Source organism: Oryzias latipes, chromosome 4 (assembly GCF_053564925.1).
Source record: "Oryzias latipes strain Hd-rR chromosome 4, Olatipes_Hd-rR_3.1".
Classification (NCBI taxonomy): domain Eukaryota; kingdom Metazoa; phylum Chordata; class Actinopteri; order Beloniformes; family Adrianichthyidae; genus Oryzias; species Oryzias latipes.
In genome coordinates this window covers 15,531,027-15,555,115 of record NC_136240.1, presented here as the reverse complement: position 1 = coordinate 15,555,115, position 24,089 = coordinate 15,531,027, and the positions used below count along the sequence as shown (strand labels likewise).

At 37.7% G+C, this 24,089-nt stretch overlaps 1 protein-coding gene across 1 annotated transcript; it reads left to right on the top strand.

The window, feature by feature from the left end:
• The first annotated feature begins 251 nt into the window (after positions 1–251).
• Positions 252–23,855, top strand: xxylt1 (xyloside xylosyltransferase 1). The gene is made up of 5 exons (XM_011473995.3): positions 252–656; positions 2,017–2,638; positions 8,851–8,998; positions 15,076–15,208; positions 22,694–23,855. The coding sequence occupies exons 2-5, from the start codon at positions 2,108–2,110 to the stop codon at positions 23,088–23,090; spliced, it is 1,209 nt and encodes a 402-aa protein (XP_011472297.1). The 5' UTR covers positions 252–656; positions 2,017–2,107; the 3' UTR covers positions 23,091–23,855.
• The last annotated feature ends 234 nt before the right edge of the window (positions 23,856–24,089 follow it).

Below are 24,089 nucleotides of genomic sequence, written 5' to 3'. Positions count from 1 at the left end.
ATTGCTTCACATTAATTTTACAGTAAAAGCTAGACAAACGCAGAAGGCATAACCCTGAAAAACTTTCTCCTACAATCAAAACATGTTCCTTTATTTCTAAATTGTCTACTTTGCTGACTACCATGAAACACGAACGTGTGATAATTATGTGCATTTGTTTATTGTTGTCTAAAAATAAAATTGCGATGTTGAATACAAAATATATTTGATGTTTTAAAAACACTATTTCGATTAGTTTTGATTTTTCCGACAGAACTCGAAAGCAGCACCTCTGAAGGGATTTGCAAAGCGGGGCGCTTTGAGGTTGTCTGTCTTGTTGCTAGATTGCTAGCTAGCTAGTTCGTGTTCATACTACCCCTGATTTTTTGCCAACTCCGTGTTTGCTTTGCCACGTAGTGGGTGTGTATGCGCGCGTGGGTTTGTCCAATTAGTTAATTGATTTTTGTTTCAGAGTTTTAAAGAATATTGTTGGACTGCAGTTCATCTTTTCACATGTGGGCGGTTGCTCTTGAACGTACTGCACTCATCAGACGTTCAGCCATTGATTTACGATGGCTAAGCAGAGGATAGTTAGACTTACAGCATAAACCAGTGGGTTTAAGGCTGTTCAATCGTCGTGCAGGCCGGAGAAACACAGAGGTCATCTGCATAAAGAGGTATCTTCTTTTCTTAACTTAATGTCACACAATTTTATCACAGAAATATAAACTGTAGTCCTTTTTTATTTCTTTTGGTTTGTTTTTACCCTTTGATTGCTTGTGTTTATGTTTTGGTTTTCTTAAATTTTCATTGACTAACATGTTTGAAATACACTGAATGAAATAAACAAATGAAGTAACTGTACAACTCGAAAATAACTGACTATATTAATTTATACCAAAATCCTAACGGATGTTGCGGAAACGCTTTTCATAGCTTTACTACCTCCTTATAAACTTTAGAGGGAATATAGTAGTAGCCACATGATGTGAGTCAAGTAAACCTGGTTAATGATTATAAGGTATAAGGGGGAGTTCCCAAATCAAACTTTATTTATAAAGCACTTTTCATATAAAAGTATAACACAACGTGCTTTACATTAAAACAAAACAGAATAAATAATAAAAAAAACAATTTTGGAGAAGCTGAATGTTCCTAATGTTGGTTTTTGGAAGACCAGCGAGCAGGGCGTTACAATAATCAATTTTACTCATAAAAAAAAACATGTATTGGCATCAGGATGTGTGTAAAAGGACTTACAGACTCACTCCAATCATCTTTTGTTCTATTTTAAAAGCGTTCCCTAATGAACTTTAACTTATGAGTACCATATGCAATTTTTAGGCAAAATCAAAAACCCTTTGTTGTTTCTGCAGAGCGGTAGTTCCGGTAGTTTCTTAGAAATTTGCCTCTGAATTGTAGGCGGGATCGTTGACGTATAGTAAGCATGTCCCCATTTCCCATCACCCCTTTGTCTACACACTCTCCCGTTAGCTTACAGCCCTTCACACCCACCAACTTAACACTTCCGGTGCAACAAAAAAGGCGAGCAATATTGGAGCTTTCCAGCTGCTGAGTTTGAGCCAGGTGCCACCTCAGACAACGAAAACAAAGCCTTTTATGACTGCAAGGGGATGCGTCCAAATAAAGTGGAGCAGGGAGCTTTTGTCTTGCCGTAGTAGCTTCTATGTCACAGCTACAAGCTTTTTCTAACGACATTTTTTCATCTGTTCTTGATTCACAATAATTTGAATTAAGAAATACTCAGAAATGCAGTTCCAAGCTTAATTTTCTTTATAGATTTCCTCCATCATGAAAAAGATGCCACAGGAACATGTTAAAAACATGAGTGGGCTTTTTAAAACTTATGAGAACTTTTTACTAACTTTTTGGGGTAGTAATTTATTTTGTCAAAATGTGTTCAAACTATACATTTATTCCTGGCATATTAAAATAGCAATTTTACTATTTAAAAAAAAACCTCATGAATGATTCTGAGAATCAAAGTTTAATTCCCTTTTTATGTTTCTCTTACAGGGATTTAGGAATGTTTTTTACAAACACTGATCAGCCCAAAATGACAGTTTTACTGCTTCCATTCTCTCTTAAATGACATCAACACACAGACATGGGCTTTGTACGACTCGTGGCAAGAATCATGAGTAGGGTCAGCACATTCAGATCCTATCAGTTTCTGCTACTACTTGCTGCGGCACTCGCCGTTGTGGCTTTTTACTACTTTGGCTCAGAAAGACACAACTTCTCCAGCACCACTAAAAGGATCAAGCAGACCCAAGCGAGCACCAACAGAAATGATGCAGACCTAACAATGGACACGAGCCTGATGCACCAGACTGGAGATGAAGAGAAAGCACTAGAAGAGCAATACCAAGGAATGAAGAGCGAGACGTTTGCTTTAGGAAAAGGGAAGGTTGAAGCCGGTGGCCAGCACTACCACGTGCTCATGATGTTCACCAAGGTGGACAAAAGTCGAGGCCTGCAGGATAAATTCAAAGTCGCCATGCTGTCGATGGTAAAGCATGGACATTTCTTGAAAGGGGAGGTGTTGGTGCTTCACTTTGTAAGCGACAAAGCCAGCCAACAACTTGGTCAGAGGATGCTGCAGGACTTTCTCCAAGATGCAACATTCAAGTATGAAGTAAGTGTTGTTCTCCACAACCTTTTTTGGGTAACTAAAAATCAGATATTTGACATTACAGAATAACATTTTCATTCATTCACTTTTCATAATAATAACTGTTCTGCCACTGCGTCAGACCTGAGAAAGACAGTTTTATTATGGAAACAACTATTCACAGGTTGGCATAAAAATAATTCAAAAATAAATCCAGGTTATTGTTGGACTGTGTTTTTAAAGAAATAATTACTACAAAATAATCCTCTATAATCATGTGTAATATTGCAATACATTTCACTGAATAGTCAATGATTTGACAAGAAATTAAAATAATTTTCACAATGATTTTGTGAAAATTATTATTATGCCCATCATTTATCTTCACCTCACTTTGATTTTGCACAAGGATGAAATATCTTGTCCACTTTTTTTATTGTTTTAAGTCACTTTTCCTTTCTGTGTCGCTGTCAGATAAAGCTGGTCTTAATTAGAATCCCTTCAGGGTCTTCTTGACAAGATGTAATCACATCCACGTTTGTTCAGCTGTCTCATAAGGTTGATTTTGTTTGGGTCACATACTTCATTGGCTTTAATCACTTTTCTACCTTCCAGTGATGTGCTAAAGATGACGGGAAGAAAAGTTTTTACATAGTAAAGATAAAAGAACAAAACTTGTTGACAGTTAAAAAATATCACTTCCAGCAATACTGTGCCTATGCTATTACCTTTTTGCTGCTTGTTAGCAGTATGTGTGAGTTACATGAATAACACTAAAATAAATCTGTTTTTATTTATGCTTTTATTTATTAATTGGTTCAGTAGTGTTTATATTCATTTGAATGTGTTTTTCTTAACTGTGACCATATTTCTGTCCCCTTGAAACGTTAGCATTAATCTCTATATATCTTGTTTGCTGTAGTACATTATGACACTTTGTCTGAGTTTTCTGGCAGAAACTTTTTGCTTTTCAAATCGTTTTTTAAATCTGAAGCACAAGGTGGCAGTGTTGGTCTTTAAATCAGTCAGGTGGCTTTTCTTGTCATTACTGCCCAGAAAAAAGATTCCTTTCTCTGTCTGCTTTATGAAAAGTCTTGTGAAACTTTCCTTTTGTATGCCTTTTCATTGCATTGCATGTGTATGCATCCATACATTTGTTTGCACATAGTTTATTCATTTTTCAAAGTCTTCCTGATGAGTGTGATCCCCCACTTCCTCTTCAGTTTTTTCAATTTTTTTGCTTTTTTTTATGTGAACCATCTTGTGTGAATCTTTCAGCTGCTTGTTTTGTAATGGTTTAATTCAGCCTGAGAAAGTTTTGGTTTTCCATTAGTCTGAACTTAAATATTTTTGCTTGCCTGGCCTCCTTCTTGACATTATTTAATGTTTATTATGAAAGCAGGAGAGGCTTTACTGTGACTTTTACCAAAGACATGAGCGGTGCCATCTTGAGGGGATAGTTTGGAACCAGACTGTGGAGATGAGGGATTTGAAAACCTTTTTGTAATATTTCTTAGCATTTAGTTTGGCTACAACTAGGACCAACCTCGTTTTACAGTGAGGAAGATGCTGTCTCACACCATCACACTGCCTCCACCAAAATATGTGTCAGTGCATATCTTCGCCACTCTTTGACCATAAATAAGACTGCTGTAGGGAGAACCAGAACACACCGCTGAACATAACGTATTTAGCGATGTGTAGTGCACATGTTGCTAACATCAGATTGAAAATAACAGCAGCCATGGCAGAGATAAGTTGTGTGCAGTTTGTACCTGATCATCTTTACAGAGAGTTGTCTGCTCTATCGCCCTGCACACCTTCACTGTGACTCTGTAGAAGACAACCCTCTGTACCAAAATGCTGTCAGGGTGAGGAACTGTCTTCTTGTCTTCTGCATCTTCTTAGGACGCCCATTCCTCTGCCTGTCTGACATCGCCTGGTCCATGAAATTAGCCTTCAGGCTTTAAATGTTACAAGGGTTCATTCCAAATACCTAATGCTCCAACTTGGCTTTACTTAACATGGCACATCCATTCTTGGAGCAGTCACCCACTGACCCCCTGTTGCACAGCCTATGCTTAGAGGCTGCCAATCAAGCTTCTGATTGGTTGTGGCTTTCATACATCAGAGTAAAAAGAAAATGTATACAGCATAATATACTTTATAATATAAACACAAACAAAAAAACAATGACAATGATATGCAGCCTACAGTGCTGTAAATAATGCTTGGGTTTCACAACCAGTTCTTCACTGGTCGCTGTCTTCACCCTTCCTCTCCTGGCCATCATCCTCACCCTGCTGGCCTTCCACACTCTGCTGTCTGTCTGGCCACAGATCCTCGTCCACATCACAGCATATATTCTCCCTTGCGATGCAATGAGGGAAGAAACGGCGCGCATGTCTTAACCATCCCCTACACTGATCTCCTGTAACATCCTCACACGCAGCATCCATTGCTTGGAGCAGGGACCTCTGATCTTGAGCCCGATGCTCATACACTCTCCACCTCCAAGAGGAGAAAAACTCCTCAATAGGATTGAGGAAAGGAGAGTAAGGTGGTAGGAACACTATGACCATCCTTGGATGAGTAGTGAACCAGGCCCTGATGAGCAGGCCATGGTGGAAATTCACATTGTCCCATGCAATAACAAATAGTGGTAGGTGAGGCCCTACGAGACCTCTTTCATTTTTAGGGATCAAATCAAAATAATAATAAATGTATGAAATGTTCCAAGGGATTCATATATCGTATTCATGGTATTATGTTCTAGACTAATATTGACAATTGGACAGACTATTGTGCATGTGATAACTTACACATTGAAATGATGCTGATTCATTTTGGAGCAAACAGCCATTAGACTGAGAATCAACAGTTTAGATCAACAAGATCTATTGACTTGGAAATTGTGCTAAATGAAGGCTACCTGTACTTAATCACTTGCAAAGATGTACTGAGACATTGAGACATGTACTAAGACATTTGCAATTTGATGAAATTAATGAGAAATTCCATTCTGTTGTGAACAATTGCCAAGTGATTTGGAGGGTTTGTCCATGTTGTTTTGAAAATGTAATTTCTGTTTCAAGGAATGAGCCAAACCAATGGAGAAAAACTGTAACTAAATTATTGGAAGCAGAAAGACACAAGGAAAATCTCAATTTCTTATTTAAATGTTTATTCCACCCTGTTTTTCATAATTGGCATAAAATAATAAGGAGAAAAATGAATGTGATCTTTTATATTTAAGAAGGAATCTAAAACCCCAGATTCTAACAGTGGATTGAACCTTCAGGCTGTTTCCTCACTGCTTTAGTCAGCCTCATTTCATTATTCCAGACCAATGCTTTTAAACATAGTTGTTTGAGTTCATAAATTATGAAACACTGTTCCAGCACCACTGACACAAGCTCAGCCACTTCCTCTCCTGATGCGCACATATATACAAAAATAGACACATGTACACACAATTTCTGCCACAGATACACATGAGATGGGAATCCCTGGAGCCTGACACAGCGAGTGATATGCGAGCGTGTTGACAGCCTTGTCGGCTCATTTTGGGTTTCATTCCTTTTTAATATTTAGTTTCAATGAGAATGAAGACATGGGGAAAGTTATGCAACTGTTTTAGCCAACATTGCTTCCTGACAGCTTTAAGTTCAAGGACCTATCTGGATTTTCTTTTTTTTGGGGGGGGGCTCAATAAACAGCCTGCAAGCATTACAGTGCACAGATGATATGCTCATTACTGCTGACTGTCCTTTAGCCAGAACACTGGGGTCTTCAGGGCAGAGACTTCTTGTGTTAATGACCAAACATGAATTTAGATTTATTTATGATGTGCTTTTGAGTTAAACAGACGGCCCCCTGGAAGGTTGTCTTTTTTTTTTTAAAGATGTTTTTGACAGCTTAACATGTCTCCATATACATGGATAGTGGATAAAAAGATGTTCTTAAAATCTTTTGCTCAAATGGATAGTTATTAATTGTATTTTACTAAAAGACAAACTGTTTCGGACGTGAAAATAAGATACCTTTTAAAAAAAAAATAACCAATGCGTTGTGGAGAAAATATGTTAGTTGGGTGCGAAAATCAGAATCGGAATCAGAATCTTTTTGTTGTCATTATGCAATGCACAATGACATTTTTTCCAGCAGCTCTTTACCAACGATCTTGAAAATATTATATAAAAATAATACATAAGACTGTACAGTAGAATGGGATGAATATTGCACATATGACTGGATACTCCACATATAGAATGAGTATTGCACACATGACATGAAATGAAAATATAACAAAAGAAGGGGATGAAATAAGTAAAAAGGCAGTTTTGGGTATGAAAAAGATATATAATAATCTAAGAAAATTAGTTTTTGTGTAATTATTCTTGCAGTATAATCTTTATTTTTTTTGGGAGACATTGTTTTAAGTTGGAACATTGCCTGAAAAGTTTATGTGTTAATGAATGTCTTTGTGTTTTTATTTTCAAACAGGTTTCCTGATTTACTGTAGTTCTTTCTAGTTCATGAGTTTGTTTTTATGGGACTCTCAATGCAAAGTACGAGACAGAAAAAGACACAGATTCAGACGTTTAGGAGAAAAAAAATGGAAACGGTCAAACTAAAATCTAGATGTTTTGCCGTTCATTTGTGATAATACACGCATCCAGTTTTTGTTTTCTATTTTTCATAGTCAATATTTGTTCATTCTGAACGATCCGAGTCACTGACCTAAAATCGATCCAAGACATCTTTAGCCAAAAATTCAACCAGCGTGACTCACAGATAAATACCTGGTTACTAAACAGTGCAGGGGAAGTTTTCCACATTTATTGTATTTCTTGCAAGATGATCAAGTGTAAATTAAATCTGTGTACAAACAAACAAGAATTAAGGTCAAATCCTTAACATTTTAGTTTCCTAAAGTCCAGTCCACTGTTGGATGTAATTGTTTTTATGGGCTCGGGTATAGGATTGTCACTCTTACTGAGAAAAAAATTAAATCACACACGGATCATTATGTTTGCCAATGGAAACACATTGATCTCTTAATTTGTAGGAGCCTTTTGTCAAGATTTACCTGAAGCCTCTGACATACACGCCCTTAAATCAGGTCCTAGAAAGTTATTTTTGCTGCGATTAAACTTTCCAAGATAGAAAAAAGTTGAAATGAGGCTTGCTGCTTATGGTATATAATGGTACATTGTCACAGAAGCTGCTTCTTTATAAGTCTTCTGGGATATAGAGTTCCCAGAAGAAGCTGAAAGGGGTTGGAAATGTACTCAGAAAGTTTTTATTTTTTTATTTTTTTTGTGGTAAGCGCTGCATTGTTTTTTGATATTCTAAAAGTATTTTTTTTTTTAAACACTCAACTGGCAGTTGTAAAACAGAGTATTTTTATGCTTAAATTAAATTCCAAATGCACTTTTGGATGTTAAAATTAACAATGAAAATGATATGCAGCCAAATGATTTACCAGTATTATTCATTTTCATATATTTACACATAAGTCTACCTTTTAAAGGATTATTTTGTTGGCCTTGGTTTCTTTTATGCGATCACCCGTTGTGGTTGGTTTGTGTGGGTTTGGGATGTGTTCTGACCAAAGCCCTCGCCGACGAAGCGTTCACTTTTGACAAAGCTAATGGATGATACCCTTTGTTCTTTGTACCAAACACAGAATGGACTGCATGCACTGAGGTTTGCCCACGTAATGTTTATGAAAGGAATCCATCCAAAATTCAAACGGTTTGAAATACAAAGACTGATTACGTAAAAAAGTTTGGTTTCAAAATAAAAAACCCTTATGACATCAATGAGTTCATCATCCAAAAAAAAGATAGAAACTTTAACAAACTTCTATTGATGTTAGTCACTCATGCAAAGAAGTCTAAGAATGGGGAACTCCGAATTAATTTTAATATAGCAGCATTAAAGCTGTTTTGTCTTTTTATTTCTGTAGAAAATTAATGAAGCAACACACACACAGTATTTTTCATGTTTTTTTTGTTTTATTGTAAATTTAATTTAAACAAAATGGCTGTAGTTTCTTTAAAATTTTAAAGGGCCTAAGTTTTAAAGATGTTGTTACTTTATAAATCCTAAAGGGTTTAACTCACATTGCTTTAAACCAATTTAAAAAGCACAAAGCTGTCTGAGTTTGATCACATATCTGACCATGTTCTAAGACTCTCTTGTGGTCCATTTTTTCTTTCTTCCATCAGGTTCTATTCCACGATGTTGCAGAGCTGACCCAGACTCTCTTCCCCATTGTCGAAGCCATGCAGAAGCATTTCAGTGCTGGCTCTGGCGCTTACTACAGCGACGCCATCTTCTTCCTGTCTGTAGCCATGCATCACATCATGCCTGAAAGTAAATGGAGTCTTTGATTATTGTTAGTGTATTAACCTTTGACTGTCTCATACATTAATGTAAATATATAAATATTTTACTTTTGGTAAAATACTTTGTGGTTTGACTGCTGTACATTTCTGCTAAGATGGACAGAAGTAAAAATGGAATCAGCAGACGAGTTGTCTGTGACCTTACATGGCTTTGTAACAGCATTTTGATAAACTGTTTGAGATCCAGATTTCCACCTTGGTCGCACAGCTGGAAAAGGCCATACGGGTTGGTATCTAAAAGACATGTGGCAGGTTGCAGAGGCCCTAGGGAGAGGGGAAGGAAGGATATGCCTCGTTGCTGCTGCCCACATGGGTGCCCCCCGTGTTTGTGCTCAGAGTTGTCTTTCCTCTGTTGTGCTTTTTTTTCGATGCTTCACTTCAGTCGTGACTCATGGGGAATCACCCTACAGGTTAACCAAATCTTTAGGCTTTGAGCGTCTAATCCGTAGCCATCACAGGGATACAGGTAACACATGGTGCTTGGGTTATGCAGCCAGAGCATATGAGTTCCATTTAAAGTCAGAGGGACAGGAAAGAAAGAAGGCAACTTTGTTTGAAGCCGGCTTTGATCAGTAACAGTTTTGCTTGAATGTTCTTGGCTGAATACATCAGGCTATAGAATATATGATAAATTGCCGTTTGCAAAGATGGTTTTGGTAGAAAAAGGAAGTTTTCACCTCTGCAGCCTCAAGTAACTGATTGTAGTAATGAGGAATTGTCAATGAAGATTAGGCCTTAATCACAACTGCCAATACAGGTAGATATGGGTAGTCTGCAGGCCAGAATGGACCAATCTGCACGGGTCATGCAGGCAGCCTGCAGGAATAATTGAAGTCGTATACCGTTCGGTGAGCCCATAGAACCAAATTGTCTGACTAAGGCTTTCATGTGCTGCAACTTTGACATCCATCGATTTGTTAGGTGAATAGAAGCTTTGCTTTCATGTGTTGAAGAAAGAGACCTTCGGACAAATTCTGTCCCTGCTCTTTACAAACGTGCCAAAGTCAAGGAGGAGGATTCACTGGGCAAAACTGGCCATTGTAAGTGATTTGTTGACTTTCTCTGGTGCTACACTGGCGCCAAAGCTACAGTGTGTACTGTACTGTGATGGTTCACTCACATACTGTCACTAAAAGATAAAGCCTTGGATCTGTTTATGTTAAAAGCATCTGTTGATTTTTTTTCAGTTTTGATAAAAACATGACCATAAATTTCAGAATAAAATAAAATAAAGAAGCAGGTACAAAGGAGATGAATAATGGATAATAAAAGACAAGAAAACCTGACCCGTAAAGCTGAAAAAAGAACCCCAGTAAATGAAGGAAGGCCTTTGATGATCAATAAATGTTCTATTTGTGTCGATGTTACTTTGTTCTAAAAACAGCTGGTTTATGTAGATTTTTATTATCATTATTCCAAATAGTTTCATACATTCCAGTATCATTCAGGCTGTTGTTACATGAGTCAGATTGTTGTTGTGTGCGATGCTGCACGTTTTGTGCTTTAAACTGATTATTGATTATTCCCCATGTGTTCCCATTTCTCTGTGTCCAAGCACTACACACCAGTACTGTGGTGTTTTCCTAATGTGCTGGTTATAATGTGGAAGAGAGAAGATGGGGACTTAATGGGTTGATGCATTTTCACAAGGAGTTCTTTGGTTTAACACTTTTCAGAACACACTTGTTGACTTGTAGACATAGCACAGGTGACGGTCACAGATCTGGAGCCATCGAGGGCAGGTTGGAAATGCTAAAATGGTAAACAGCATATAGAGGACTTTATTACCATCTAGGGGGCCCAAAGCGCCTTACAGTCAAAGGCACATTCACCCATGCACACACACACACATACATTCACACACCAGAAATCCATTTGTTCTCTGACTTTTCAACCTTAAGATACTAGAAAAAGAGCTTTGAATTAATAAAAAGATATTCAAAAGAATTGAAGAGAATTTACAATAACAGTTTTACATTATTAACATCATAATGTTCTAGACAAGATATTTAACAAATAAATATAAATGATATTCAAAAAAAGCAATGTAAAAATATAAATAACATTTAAAATAAAATATGAAATATTTATAAAACTCTGACTTTAAAGCAAAAGATATGTCATTAGTGGTTTAGAAACGTGTTTACATTTTTTAGAAAGCCTTTGCACAGATCTATACTAACTGTTGTAAGTAAACTCTTACAATGGAAAGATGCAACAAATATGGATACGGTTTCTAAGAAACTCAGTTCTTGTTGCTATAGACTTGTCGTGCGTCTTTGTTTTCCTGTTAGCCGTCTTGACATGCTGGGACTTGACAACCTCCTAACACAGGACCCATGGATTTTCCATCTGTTGTTTTTAGTGGCCCTTAAAATTCATAAACTGCTCTGCTAACGTCAGAGACCAATAAGAGATTGAAGAAAAGACTCCTACATAGAAATCAAAGCTGTCATTCACTTTTTTAGAAATTGCTAGTTACGTAATATTGCCTTTTCCATGAGACAGAAATTGAACATGTTCAATAAAAGTTTTAGTTGCACTTTAAAGCCACTAAAGGTTTTATTTTTAAGTGGTGTCATGTTTGTTTGAAAAGCCACTCAGGACGTGGAGGGTTCAGGGAGGAGGCGGAGCCAAACTCTCAGGAGCCCTAATTAAAATGAACACATGTGAAGAACGGAGCTGTCAAAATCTAAATCTGGAGTTTGGATACTCTCATGTTTAACGTCGGCAAAACTGCTAGATAACAGTGTTGTTTTCTTAAGAATGCTGATGGAAGTGGAGAACAAATTTAACAGGTATGTGAGGAATAGAATTAGGCCTTAATGAGGCTGACCCACTTCATGAGAATGTGGTGCGCAATGACAGAGTCCTTTGTGGCTATAATAGAGTTTTAGACAAAACCTCATTGTCTGATGTGATGGTAGCCTCAAGCAAGTGGTTAGTCATCAACAATCAGAAATGATTATTCAAATAACATGGGCCATAGATCAGCTTCTGTCACCCAACGACCACACTGGTCCCTTCCTTTTAGTTCAAACACAGCAAATCAATTATAGTACATAGAAGAACTTAGTCCCTAAAACTTTCAAGAAAAGGTTATTATTATGTTTTCCACTCGACACCCATTTGTGATGAACCCCAGCTGCTCGTAAAAGCTGGCCTCAAATAGATTTGGATGAGTAAAGCTATAGAATCTATTGAACAATGACTTGATAAGATATTTCAGATTTTCACATTCCAATCACATTAATTTAACTAACTTAAACATCTCATGTGCATCTGTTTGAATCAGGTTGCATCTGTGCATGGATCTGTTTTTTTGTGCACATTCAGATATTCATTCAGATTCACATCAAGTTGAAAATATGTTTCTAGATTCTAGAAATGTAATTGAAAATGTTAGTTCAAAAGGGGCCCAAGTTCAAGAGGTTTGTTTTTCCAGGAAATGCATGGAATTGCATAGCTTAAAGGGAGGCTACACCAAATGATTCACTGAATCACTTTTATCATTTCAGAGGACAAACTAAAGTCTCTGGACTTGTCCAGGAATTTTTCACTTAATGCATTTTAAACGTCAAGCATAGTCAATACATTATGACGGACTTGGGACGTTTTTGCACATAACCAGATAGCTTTTCCCTTGAAGACCATAGAACATATAATATCTCTATTTTGAAAAATTGTGGACTTGGGCCTTTTTTGAACCAACCAATTCTATTATGGCATCTAGAAAAACACTTACCAGTACATTTTGAAACCCTGTCTTTCTGATGGGTTTATTGTCTTTTTCGTTTTAATTATTATTTTTTCAACAGTTAACCAAGAAGAAGATTAAACTTTAACACAAACAATTGGGATAAAAGAGGGAATATCTATGTTTCTTTTGTCTTAATGTGGTAGAAGATGAGGTTGTGACTTTTCTGTTCTCAGTGCTGTTAAAACAAAGCGCATTTTGAAAAACAGGCTGTTTAGCCTTCAGATCCCTTTTGTGTTGAGTCATTGGTCTGGCATCAAAGCCTTCACATCACAGCACATCAGCATTGTAACAACTGAGGGCCCTCTTCCTGCTATACTCCCACAAAGTTAAGCCCTGTAGTGCAAACGAACATCCAGATTGCTCTGCTCTGTTACCACAGCCATGAAGCCATTGTCAAAAGCAGCTTCCTTGTTTGGAGAGCATTAAAAGCTGTTCACTGCTACTTTGCTGAAGTTTTTTTTTTTTTACCTAAATTAAAATCCTTCAAATAATACTTTAAACCCGTAACCCCCTTTTTGATTTATGTTTTGCTGTGTAATTCATTCACATTGATGAACTCTGTTTTTTTATTCGGTGACTCAGAGGTAAACAAATAATCTTATTTTACACTTTGTTTCCAAAGCAGCTCTCTTGGTTTTTTATCTTAAGATTTTACATTTTCCCATTTTTAGCAGCAGCTGCTATCTTTTTTTTTTTTTACAGAAAGTTCATTTCTGATGACAGCAAATAGGGGTCCAAGCTGTTTTTTCCCAACTAATTTTAAGGATGTTCCTAAGTGTTTCTAGATTGTGAGGAGATAAAACTATCTAATCAAATCCTGGTTCTGCCTCAAGGCCACTTTCCAGCAGAGAAACGTCTGAAGCATCTCCTGTGGAGGGTTTCTGGAAGGCCTCCTGACTTGCATAAAGACCTTTAACAGGCTACCTTTGATGCTTAGGAGCAGTGACTCTAACCTCCTCTTGGGTTACTGCAACCATCACCCTGTTTGGAGGAGTATCTGACCTTTTGGGACTAAATCATCTCAGCATCTTGTTTTTTTTCTAAATCAGTCCATCATAGAGCTTCCTATGACTCTGACATTATAATTAAAGGGATGGCTCAAAATTAGGCTTTTGGGTTGCTTGTACAATTCTTTGCACTCTGCACCCTAACTTTATGAAGGCCAGAGAGATGTCAAAGGTTAAGACTATTTGATCTATCTGCAATAATTCTGTCTTTAATAACCTGGAACAAAAGAATTTGTGGAAACAAGATACTGGAAAGAGATTTCTTTGCAGTGTGATTTGATTTACCCAGAAGAAAAGGTGCAAAAGAAAAACTCAGTCATCTCTACAAGAAAAGCCAGATTGACTTTGGCCACAGTCCCTTTTGTGTGGCTTCCTGGCAGTTTGTTCTGGGCCTGTCCGACTGGGAAAAAGGCTCGTGGCAGACCCAGGCACACGTCAAAGATTTTATCTGTTAGTTAGTCTGGGAACACCTCTGCATCCTCCAGGAGGGAGAAAGGAAAAGGCCACGAAGAGGGAGGTGTGGACCACAAGTTTGGTTTCTGCCCTGATGACCTGAAAATGAATGTGCAGGAGTTCACTCATGCACGGCTGGATTTGAAGAGAAAAAAAAGGAACGTTTTGTATTTGAATACTGTAAAATTTTTACTTACAAGTTTTACATTAGCGGTTGCAGAAAATCAAATATTTGATTGAATTTCATTGACGAGGGGTCATTTGAAATTAATACAAATTTTACAGCTTTCGAAAACAAAACTTTTCTTTTTTTTCTTGTCATAAAAGACGGATTGAAAAAGCTGTTTGTTGTTTATTTTACCACAAGTTTTAAATTTTAAGTTCTGAACAACTGTAAAGTCAGAAGTTATTTGAGCCTTTCTACTCTTTTCACCTTTTTTTGAAGAAAAAAAAATATTTCTTAGCACAAGCTAAGTTGAATTTAGAGTTTGAAATTGAGCCGATTTGTGGGTTTGGTAGTGATCTTCACTCACCTCATCATTGCAATCCCAGCTGGGCTTTTCTGTCTGTTTTTTCTTTTCTTAATATATTACATGTGTGCATCAGAATTGACTTAAACTGCATTTACATACAAAGAAAAACTACATTTCATTTTTTTTTTCCTTTACAAGAAATATTAACTTATTTGATTAGCTGGAGTGAACAGAAATGAGTTCTTGGTATTACATTATAGTCTTTCCTGAATTTAACATGTGTTTTTTCAGTTTGTTTTTCAAATATTGTTGGGCATCATTGTCATTTGCGTCTTATTTTCCTTTGTTTAAGGTCTGACACATATCGTGCAGCTTGACTTGGACCTGAAGTACAGGACCAACATCAGGAATCTTTTCCAAGAATTTGACAAATTTCCTCCAGGAGCAGTAATAGGCATCATCAGAGAAATGCAGCCAGTCTACAGGTAAGCTCATCCCCAAACCCTTCTCTACCAGATGTTTATATCTTCTAGCTGCGCAGACACTGAGCTCTCTGAGTGTCAGCGGAAACCGCTTCATTGTTTCAGATGTTGACATGAACAGAGTGCTGTGTCACTTTTCACGCCAGTGTTCAGTCTCTGCTTTCTATTCTTGAATAGACTAGGCAGCTGTCCTCATCTATGAGAAGATGGCTTTTGACTAAGAGGCTCAATTTAAGTCCACCGATATTTTATACCATTTTTCTATGCATCTATAATGTTTAATACTGTAGAAACGACAATTAAATTCAATTCTTGCTTTGGCTTTTGACTTATAATCTAAAAGGCACCTCATGAAGTGCAGTTGAGAATGTGCAAAACCTCCATATTAGCTTTCAAAAATATTAGAAAATGTCAACTACAAAAGGTGGCAGAATTGGCTTAAATGAAAAATCGTATGACGTTCAAAAAATGTTGTTTGCACTAAAGTAACTCAGTGATTTTCCTTACATATTTTTTAAATGATACAATCATCACGGGAGGCTTCTCTAATGTTTTTAAGTGGGAAAACAATCGGTGAATGACAAATGCCATTTTGCCCCTCTAAATCTTCAGGTTTTTTTTTTTTTAATACAGAGTTTACTAATGTAACCCCCAAAATACTTGTGCTTTCAAAAGACTGTATGTGGCGAGAAAAAAAGCTTAAAATCTTCAAATCTGCCATTTACCGGTAATTATTTATCCTTTAAAGCGTCTAATAATGTAGAGATGCAGAGATTATGTTTAAAGTACAGTTAACCAGTTGCACACGGTTTTTATCCCCAGAAGGTCTATTCATGAAAACCATTTTATTTTTATTGATGCAACAGTGTCCAAAGGGGAAAAATTTATGCTCTGAAGCTAACAGTCGTTACTAAGTAAACAATAAAAGCTAATAAATCAACTCATCTTAGCTGATTTGAAGACAGTTGTGTTCATCTGTGTGCGTGTTTTCATGTATGCACACAAACAATTTCACGATCTTTGTTCATTTTCTGATTATTTTCCATCTTTTTTGAAACAAGTAAAACAAACAAGCTTGCTCCGTTTAGACTCTCTCCCTCTGTTTTCCACTGAAGCACTGCATCAAAACAGGACGTCTGTTTGTGCGGACGTGTTTAAACAGACGGCGAAGCATGAGCAGGTGGAATATTTCATGGAGCAGCTACTGAACGACATAAACAGAGGCACTTTTCCAATGGGCCCATTTAGAAATATAGGTTAGTTGAAGCGTCAAGTGGAGTGCTGTACTGCCTTTAGTCCATTTAGAGGTTTGTGACTCACTAGTCCAAAAAAAAAGCATCTGTGGAGAGATCCAAACCTTCGTTTCTACAAGGATTTTATCCAAATATTCTCAGTGCTTGACTTTGAAACTTAAGTTCCAAATATGAATGTCTTGCAGACACATCTCAATAACAGAACCAAACCTGGCTGCAGGTAAAAGGCTGATTATAGAAACCATGCTACTTTGAAGCTAGATGAAACACTGCACATTCATTACACACTGAACCTTTTTGTTCTTTTTTGCCTTAAAAATAATAACAGTCTACTTAAACTTAATATTTTTGTTTCAAAAGATATTGTTTTGTTTTTTAGATTATAATTTCGCCGTCAATCCCTCTAGTTTTGTATGTGATTTTTATTTTTATTTTGATCATGAAGCAATTCTTTCAAATTAAGATACCTGCTCGTCCTGTTGAAGGAAAAATAAGAAGTGTTGCCTCTAATGTCATGATTGAGAGGACTTGTTTAGTGCCTGAAGGTTCCTCACTTCTAAATGAGTTAATCCAATCCTCCCCTAGTGGGATTCCAGCTCTAAGTTTTTTGTTTGTAGAAATTGTGCCCCGGTCTTCATTCCAGGCTCCATCCATGGCCCCATTTCAACCCCAAACAAATGTCCGTGCCAGTGCTGTTACTGTATCAGCTCAGGGGTCTATTGAATCCCACGCTTTGTTGCTTTTGTGCCCAGACACATAATTCAAGGGAGACAACAGCAAAACAGGAGATCTGGCCTCCAAGCTTCTGGAAAAACTTTTACAATTTGGTGTCTGTCAGTTTTGAAAATATGATATTGCGTTCTTGTGTTCAAATTCCTCTGTGGAATTTTTGTTTATTTTAAAAGTATGTTTTTATTGTTGTTTTTTTTATTCCTAAAGGAAATTGAAATGTCTGAAAGGCAGCTGAAGGTTTACGTCACAGAAAAAAATGTCTTTCCACCAAAACAGCAGTTGGTGATCATACTTGCACAACTACAAGGAATGTTTGATTTGATTTGGAATAATGCAGAAAAAATGACAAAACGCAGCTATATCAAAGCTATTTCAGATATGAAGTCATACATTGATTAGAAAATCAAGAAAATAAACAAAAATAAAAGGAGATGATACCATCTTCTTAATGATTCAATGATTCAATGTACAAGGAGATGTTTGAGATGCTTAAGGCCTGTTCACACCGGGACGAATTTCGCCGGCGATTTTCGCCGACGTTTAACGCCTCGTGACTAAACAAAGGGCACCAATGTGAGTGTGAACCGACGCGAAAAAACGCCACGCGCCAAAGCGTCAAAAAAAAACAAACGCCTCGGGTTCGTTTTTTTTTTCTCGACGCGTCGCGTCGAAATCTATTCGACCAATGAGAATGGCGCTTTTGCACACGTGTCTGGAGCTTCTGAAGTTACAGTAAAACACAACTTGGGGGCGCTCAAACACAAAACTGCCTTGCTGAGCACATATACCAGCGAAAAAGACAGACGCCGAGTAGCGTCTACACTGCTGCGAAGAAATAATGACGGACATTCTTAAATATCCCTGAACCAAGCACCAGTTGGAGCTACTGATGCTTGAAATATTCATGTTTTCTTTGTATTATTCTGACAAGCGCGTAAATACTTGCTCTCTTCTTCTGAGTGAAAAGCGACTTTAAGAATCGTAAAGTTGCGCAGCGCCACCTTGTGTACAGGAGTATTTCTGTTTACATTAAGCGCCATCTAATGTCAGGGAATGAAATTGCATGTTCGCTCGGCTCATCGTCAGCGAAAATCGCCTGGGTGTGAACACAAAAGACATGGCGAATAACGCCTGGCGAATATTCGTCCCGGTGTGTACGGGCCTTTACTTTGCTGTTCGCTCTGAATGCCAAAAGGTTAAAGGTTAAATACAATTAAAAAAAGATAGGGTAGAATATATTGTTATTAATAGTGTAATTGCTCATAATCATAAATAGATAAATATTTGCAGGTTATTTTGGATCCATTAAACATATGGACTGCCAAATAGCTTTATTAGTTGTTTGATAGGGGAATGAGAAGAAGAGAATCTATACATCAGGGTGGCAGTGGATCCTTAAAAAGTCTTACATTTAATCTGATTAAAATAAGGCCTTAAGACCATTAACATATCTTAAATTCTGGTGAATAAGTCTTACATTTTTTCTCAACGCAATGTGACTTTTTGTCACTTAAAAAAAAGAGAAAAAAAAAATTTCCAGGATGCGCTCATAACCTGATCATAAAATTGTTTAACCTCATCTAAACTAATTAGCTCACGTTCATTGGCTTGGAAAAGTGGGAAAGTGCAAATTCACAAAGAAATGGCTAGAAAATAGGGATTACCGTAGTTGTGGTGGTTTAAACCTGTTCATGGAAAGCCTAATGAAGCAAACGGCGCGGTTTGCCAAAAAGCTTGGTACAGTAGGGATCATGGCCATCCAATCACGTGTAGAGGAAGAAATGGCAGACTCTAGCTGTTTGTTTCGTTTTCTTTGTACATATAGGATTAAATTGGAGTTTTAGTGTTCTTCTTAAATTGAATTTTTGTTAATCACTAGACACCCCGAATGGGAGCCGGTTTAGCTCGTGCTGGTTTGCAGCGCCTTCCGTCCGTGAAACCAGGGTTCAACTCCGGGCTGCTCCCTGTTCCCTTCTGTGCCGGTCCCAAGCCCGGTTGCTCTGAGAGGGTTTCGTCAGGAAGGGCATCTGGCGTAAAACATTGCCAAGTTTACCATGCGACTCGTTCGCTGTGGCGACCCCTGTTGGGAAAAGCCGAAAGAGAAACAACAACAACTAGACACCCCGAATAATCCCACCCCTCTCGCGTTTTTTTCAACACATTTATTTTCTGTGGGTTTTTTACACTGTTGACATAACCTGATTCTTATTAGATCAATTGCAGATTTAGTTATTGGTCTTGGTTCAGATCATTTTTTTTAAGTTAAGGTTTTTATTAAAATCTTTTAGTTACTTCCAGTTTCCTGTGTTGACTAGTACTTTCAGATGGGTTCTGGTTGTCTGAGTTCATTAAACTTTTTTTAAATTTGAAGCGAATGAACATTTCAGAACCACATCTTCAGCCAGCTCCAAATTAATGCGAGCTGTTTTGTCACCCATTAGCTAATGGCTGGTTGTCTTTGTGGAGTTTTCATTTTAAAGCCAGGGATTGGAGAGGCCCTGTGTGTGTCCCCGACTGGAGTGTTTTCCTGTCAGCTCTCACTCTGTTTTTGTGCGCATTGACACAGCGTAGTGCAAAAAACACTTCCTCCGACCAGCCTCATTCACTGCACTTCCTGCCAACCAGAGTTTCAATAATGGGAAATGAAATAAAATGAAAAGATGTGTGTCTCCCGCCTGCTGTTGCAACAGCGAGAGCAATACACATTTACAAGTACGCTGTAAACAGGTTTTTCATTTTATCCTTTTGAAATGAGCCATGTTCTGTGAGAGAAGGCTGGTACAGAAAGAAAACCATTCGGTCTTCATGCGGTGTCTTTTTGTTGTGAGGCACCTATACTGAACCATTTTGTTGGAGATTGTGAGGTAAAATGGTAAAGCAATCTTATTTTGAAAGGCTTTGATTAATTCTTTTTAAATTTATTTTGTATTTTGTTCATCGTATCCCTGGTCAGTGGTGATGCTCCTATAAAAGCAGGGAAAGGAAAGTCTTGATTTAGAAGAATAATCAACAGAATTCATGATTTATTTATTTGGAGTGTCTGCAGCAGCATCTTGTCTGAAGGCTTCTTTTTTCAGTGTTGGAATTTTGTTCTCTTGTTTGGTGAAAAGTAGAGGACATTTCATTCATGTTGACCAAAAAGAATAACAGGAGGGCAGCAGGAGGGTCCCACATAGTGTTCAGAGACGGCTACTCCGTGTCCTGAGACATTCGGACGAGAAGACGGCACAGAACATCCTTGTCATCCCCTAATGTTTTTAATTCTGTCATGACTTGGAGGCCCGTTCCATTCAAGAAAGAAAAAACTAGGAGCAGATGGAAGTTTTGGCAGCATGGTGGTAAGTGTTGTCTTGATCTTTGCTGCCTTTGCTGTCACATGATAGAAATTTTTGAAAGATTTTTTTTACTTAGTATTTTAGCTAAAACCTGACTATAACAAAAAGCCAATAAATAGGTTTATAAATAAATATATATGCTCATATATTTAATCAAATCAAATCAAACAAAAACATTATGGAGTTGCCTTGAGCTTTAACTGTCACATTTCCAGAATAGATTAACGACTCTTTGTCATAAATGTTTCCTAATAAAACCACATTCACCCATGATGTGTGTCAGGGCACGTAGACCGTGTCCTCCAGATGATGATAAATGCTCCACAGAGGCTTCAGGTCCCCTGCTAGCAGCTCTCCAGCTGGATAAAGCAGAGGGGACAGACTACAGCTGCTCAGTGTAGGTCAGTAAAAATATCAGATCTTGACTCTTGAGAATGTATTTCTAATGCACTTCATGAACTCCTCATGGAGGGCTACAGGGCCTCTTTACAAAGCATGTTTATTTTAAGAAAAGTTCCCACATGTAATATTCACTCCAAGAAAGTCAAGGGTGTTTTTTTTTTTTTTTTATCTAGTGGTGAAAATAAATGTCCTACTGCAGCCTGCAAAGCGGCCCATTAATATTTCACCTACAGCTCAGTCAGGGCTAAAAATAATTTCTTTGTGTGTATGTTTCCTTGTGTTCAAGCTGGAGTATATTATTGTTCATCCCTGTGTTTACACTGCAAAAACAGGCCCCCTAGAAATAAGTCAAAAAAATCTTAGAACTTGAACATATTTCTTTAAGTAAAGAAAAATCTGCCTATGGGGTGTGAGAAATACCAACAAATATTATGTGAAGAAGCAAAATTATAGTTGCTAAGACGTATTTGCTTAAACTAAGGTTATTTTACTATTGAAAAACGTTCGTAATAAGATTCTTTTATTTTGCAAGACAGAAAAAAAGACACATTTTCTTAAGATTAAAAAAAAATTGGTGAAGCACAGAAGTTCTCAATAGGAACACTTGAAAACTGACAGAAGAATACTTGACCAAGTTATGCATCTATTTCTGTTCCATTTGATTCTTAAAAAAAAAACAAAAAGTAGCTTGAAATCATGTTTTGAGGTTTTTTGATACGATAATGCTCAAATGTAATTTTTTTAAATTATAATATCAAAACAACATGTTTATAGTGGTATAGTAAACTCTTTATGACAAGCTGGTAAAGCACAGATCTGTCTTTGGTGTTGCACTTGTAAAGTTTGAATTAAAGAATGAGATTTTTTATTTTGTAACCTATTGTTATGCTGCACAGTCGTGTAGTGGTTGGTGTTTTTGCTTTACGGTGAGAAGGCCCTGGTTTGAATCCCAGCTTGGTCCTTTCTATTTGGAGTTTGCATGTTCTCCCTGTGCATGCATTGGTTTTCTCAGACCAGTCCGGCTTCCTCCCACAGTCCAAATACACGCCTCATGGGTTGATCGTAGGTTAATTGGTGTTTCCAAAAATACCCCTTAGTGTGAATGTGTGGTCGTGTGGCCTTTCGACAGACCAGTGACCTGATTGAGTGTGTGTTTATGGTTGTTTGACCCGCACATCGACTGGGAACATATCCAGAGTGTTCCTTGCCTTCGCCCAACAGAACTGGGACAGGTTCCAGCAACCCCACGACCCTGAAAGAGATTCAGCAGGTTCAGAGAATGGATCCAATACTTAACATGTATTATACCATGGTCTGGGTGAATACTCGATTCTGATCGGCTGCTGGGTATGCGTTAAAACCTGATAATCTCACGGTGAAAAAAGAAGTTCCGGTCGGCTAGTTTAAATGATTTGTATCACTGCGCCGGCTTCTGTAAAACAACCTTTTGCTTCATCATCATCTGGGCAAAAACAAGCGGTAAGCGATTAACTTTCCCTCTGAATTGATGATTTATTCAACCCATCGGGACGATCAGCATATATATATCGCCGAATCTTGACTGCAGCGGTGGTGCTGCGCCACGCGGACTATATGTTATATATATATGTACTATATGTTACGTGATGCGGCGCATCGGACGGTTCATGCTTTCACAGATCTTTCTTTTCATAAAGCTTGATGAACATGTTGCAGGGCCAAGTTGCTGGCAACTTGGTTGATAAGTGCCTTCAACATAACCAACCACACTGCCTCTCTTTCCTCAGACACACCTTCTGGCAGTACCGCAAGGAGAACCCCCAGACCAAAGTAGGAGAACCTCCTCCTGACGGACTCCCAGGTTTCAACAGTGGCGTGATGCTATTGGACCTGCAGGGAATGAGGGCCTCAGCTCTCTATAACCAGCTTCTAGAGCCAAGTAATGTTGCCAAACTGGCAGACAAGTATCGCTTTAGAGGTCACCTGGGTGACCAGGACTTCTTCACTATGATTGGCATGGAGCATCCTAACCTGTTTTATTCCTTACCCTGCGGCTGGAACCGGCAGCTGTGCACCTGGTGGAGGGACCACGGTTACGCAGACGTCTTTCAGTTGTACTATCGTTGCGAGGGACCTGTTTATATCTACCATGGAAACTGTAATTCCCCCATACCAGAAGACTGAACTACGTCACCGCCACTCACATGTTCTTTAGGATTCCTTCTTGTTGGGAGGCACAACTGGATTGGTTGACTTTCTTCAACGCTTTCCAAACTTGACCTGTGCCTGCCAAGGGGTTCATGACGGACTAACTAGTGAAGCTGTTAGCTAGGAGGGCAGAACCAAAGCACTCCAAATTAATGTACCGATGAGAAATGTTCTGGATTACAACATAAGAGCAAAGCACAAATGATAAAAAGGATTCTCATCTTTGTAGGCTTTGCCGTGTCATTCAAACCTGCATAATTTCATGCAAATTAATGTTTCTGTTTATACCTTAAGAAAAATAAATGTTTAATTTATATTCTATTGAAAACAAACTTTAAAATCTTAACAAATCAATAGAAAAAAGGTTTTTGGCATTATAGATAAAAACATTCTAATATTGATGAAAATGAACACAACGGTGGACTTTTCATCTTTCTGCAGCACTGTGGCAGCTTCTTCCATGAGCTGGTGGAAAAAGAGGTGAGTCAATGGAGCATTAATGATCATGTTTTGCGCTCAGCATTTGCATTTTACCGAGGCCAAACACAAACCTACATCAGTGGGCGGTCCAGACGCTGACCCACTTTGTCTTTACTGGCTCTGTGAAAACAGAACTGACATTTGGACTAAAAAAGAAAATGTGGCAACTACTGAAACAATTGTATAATTTCATGAAAATGAAAGTATAAGGAACATTTTTCAACACACAGAATTTGAAAATAAAAACAATGTGATAACTTATATTTTATTGTTTGTTTTTGTTTTTTTTGAATGAGGAGTCATGTTTGGAAAAAGTTATTTGGTCAGTTGACTGAGACTACAACCAGTCTGAATGATCCATTTGGTCTGCAAGTGAATGGTAAGTGTAGAAATCCTTGAGTTTCTGCTCAAAGATATTGGTAAGTACGGGTTTGTTAAAACTCTTTTTAGAACCTTCAAAAGATATTTTGAGATTCATATTTTCACATTATAGCC

Excerpts from the sequence above, each read along its gene's own strand:
- xxylt1 (XM_011473995.3), top strand. The coding sequence starts at position 2,108 with ATGGGCTTTGTACGACTCGTGGCAAGAATCATGAGTAGGGTCAGCACA. Across the intron at positions 2,639-8,850 it reads ATGCAACATTCAAGTATGAA|GTTCTATTCCACGATGTTGC; the intron begins GTAAGTGTTGTT and ends TTCTTCCATCAG. Across the intron at positions 15,209-22,693 it reads GAAATGCAGCCAGTCTACAG|ACACACCTTCTGGCAGTACC; the intron begins GTAAGCTCATCC and ends CTCTTTCCTCAG.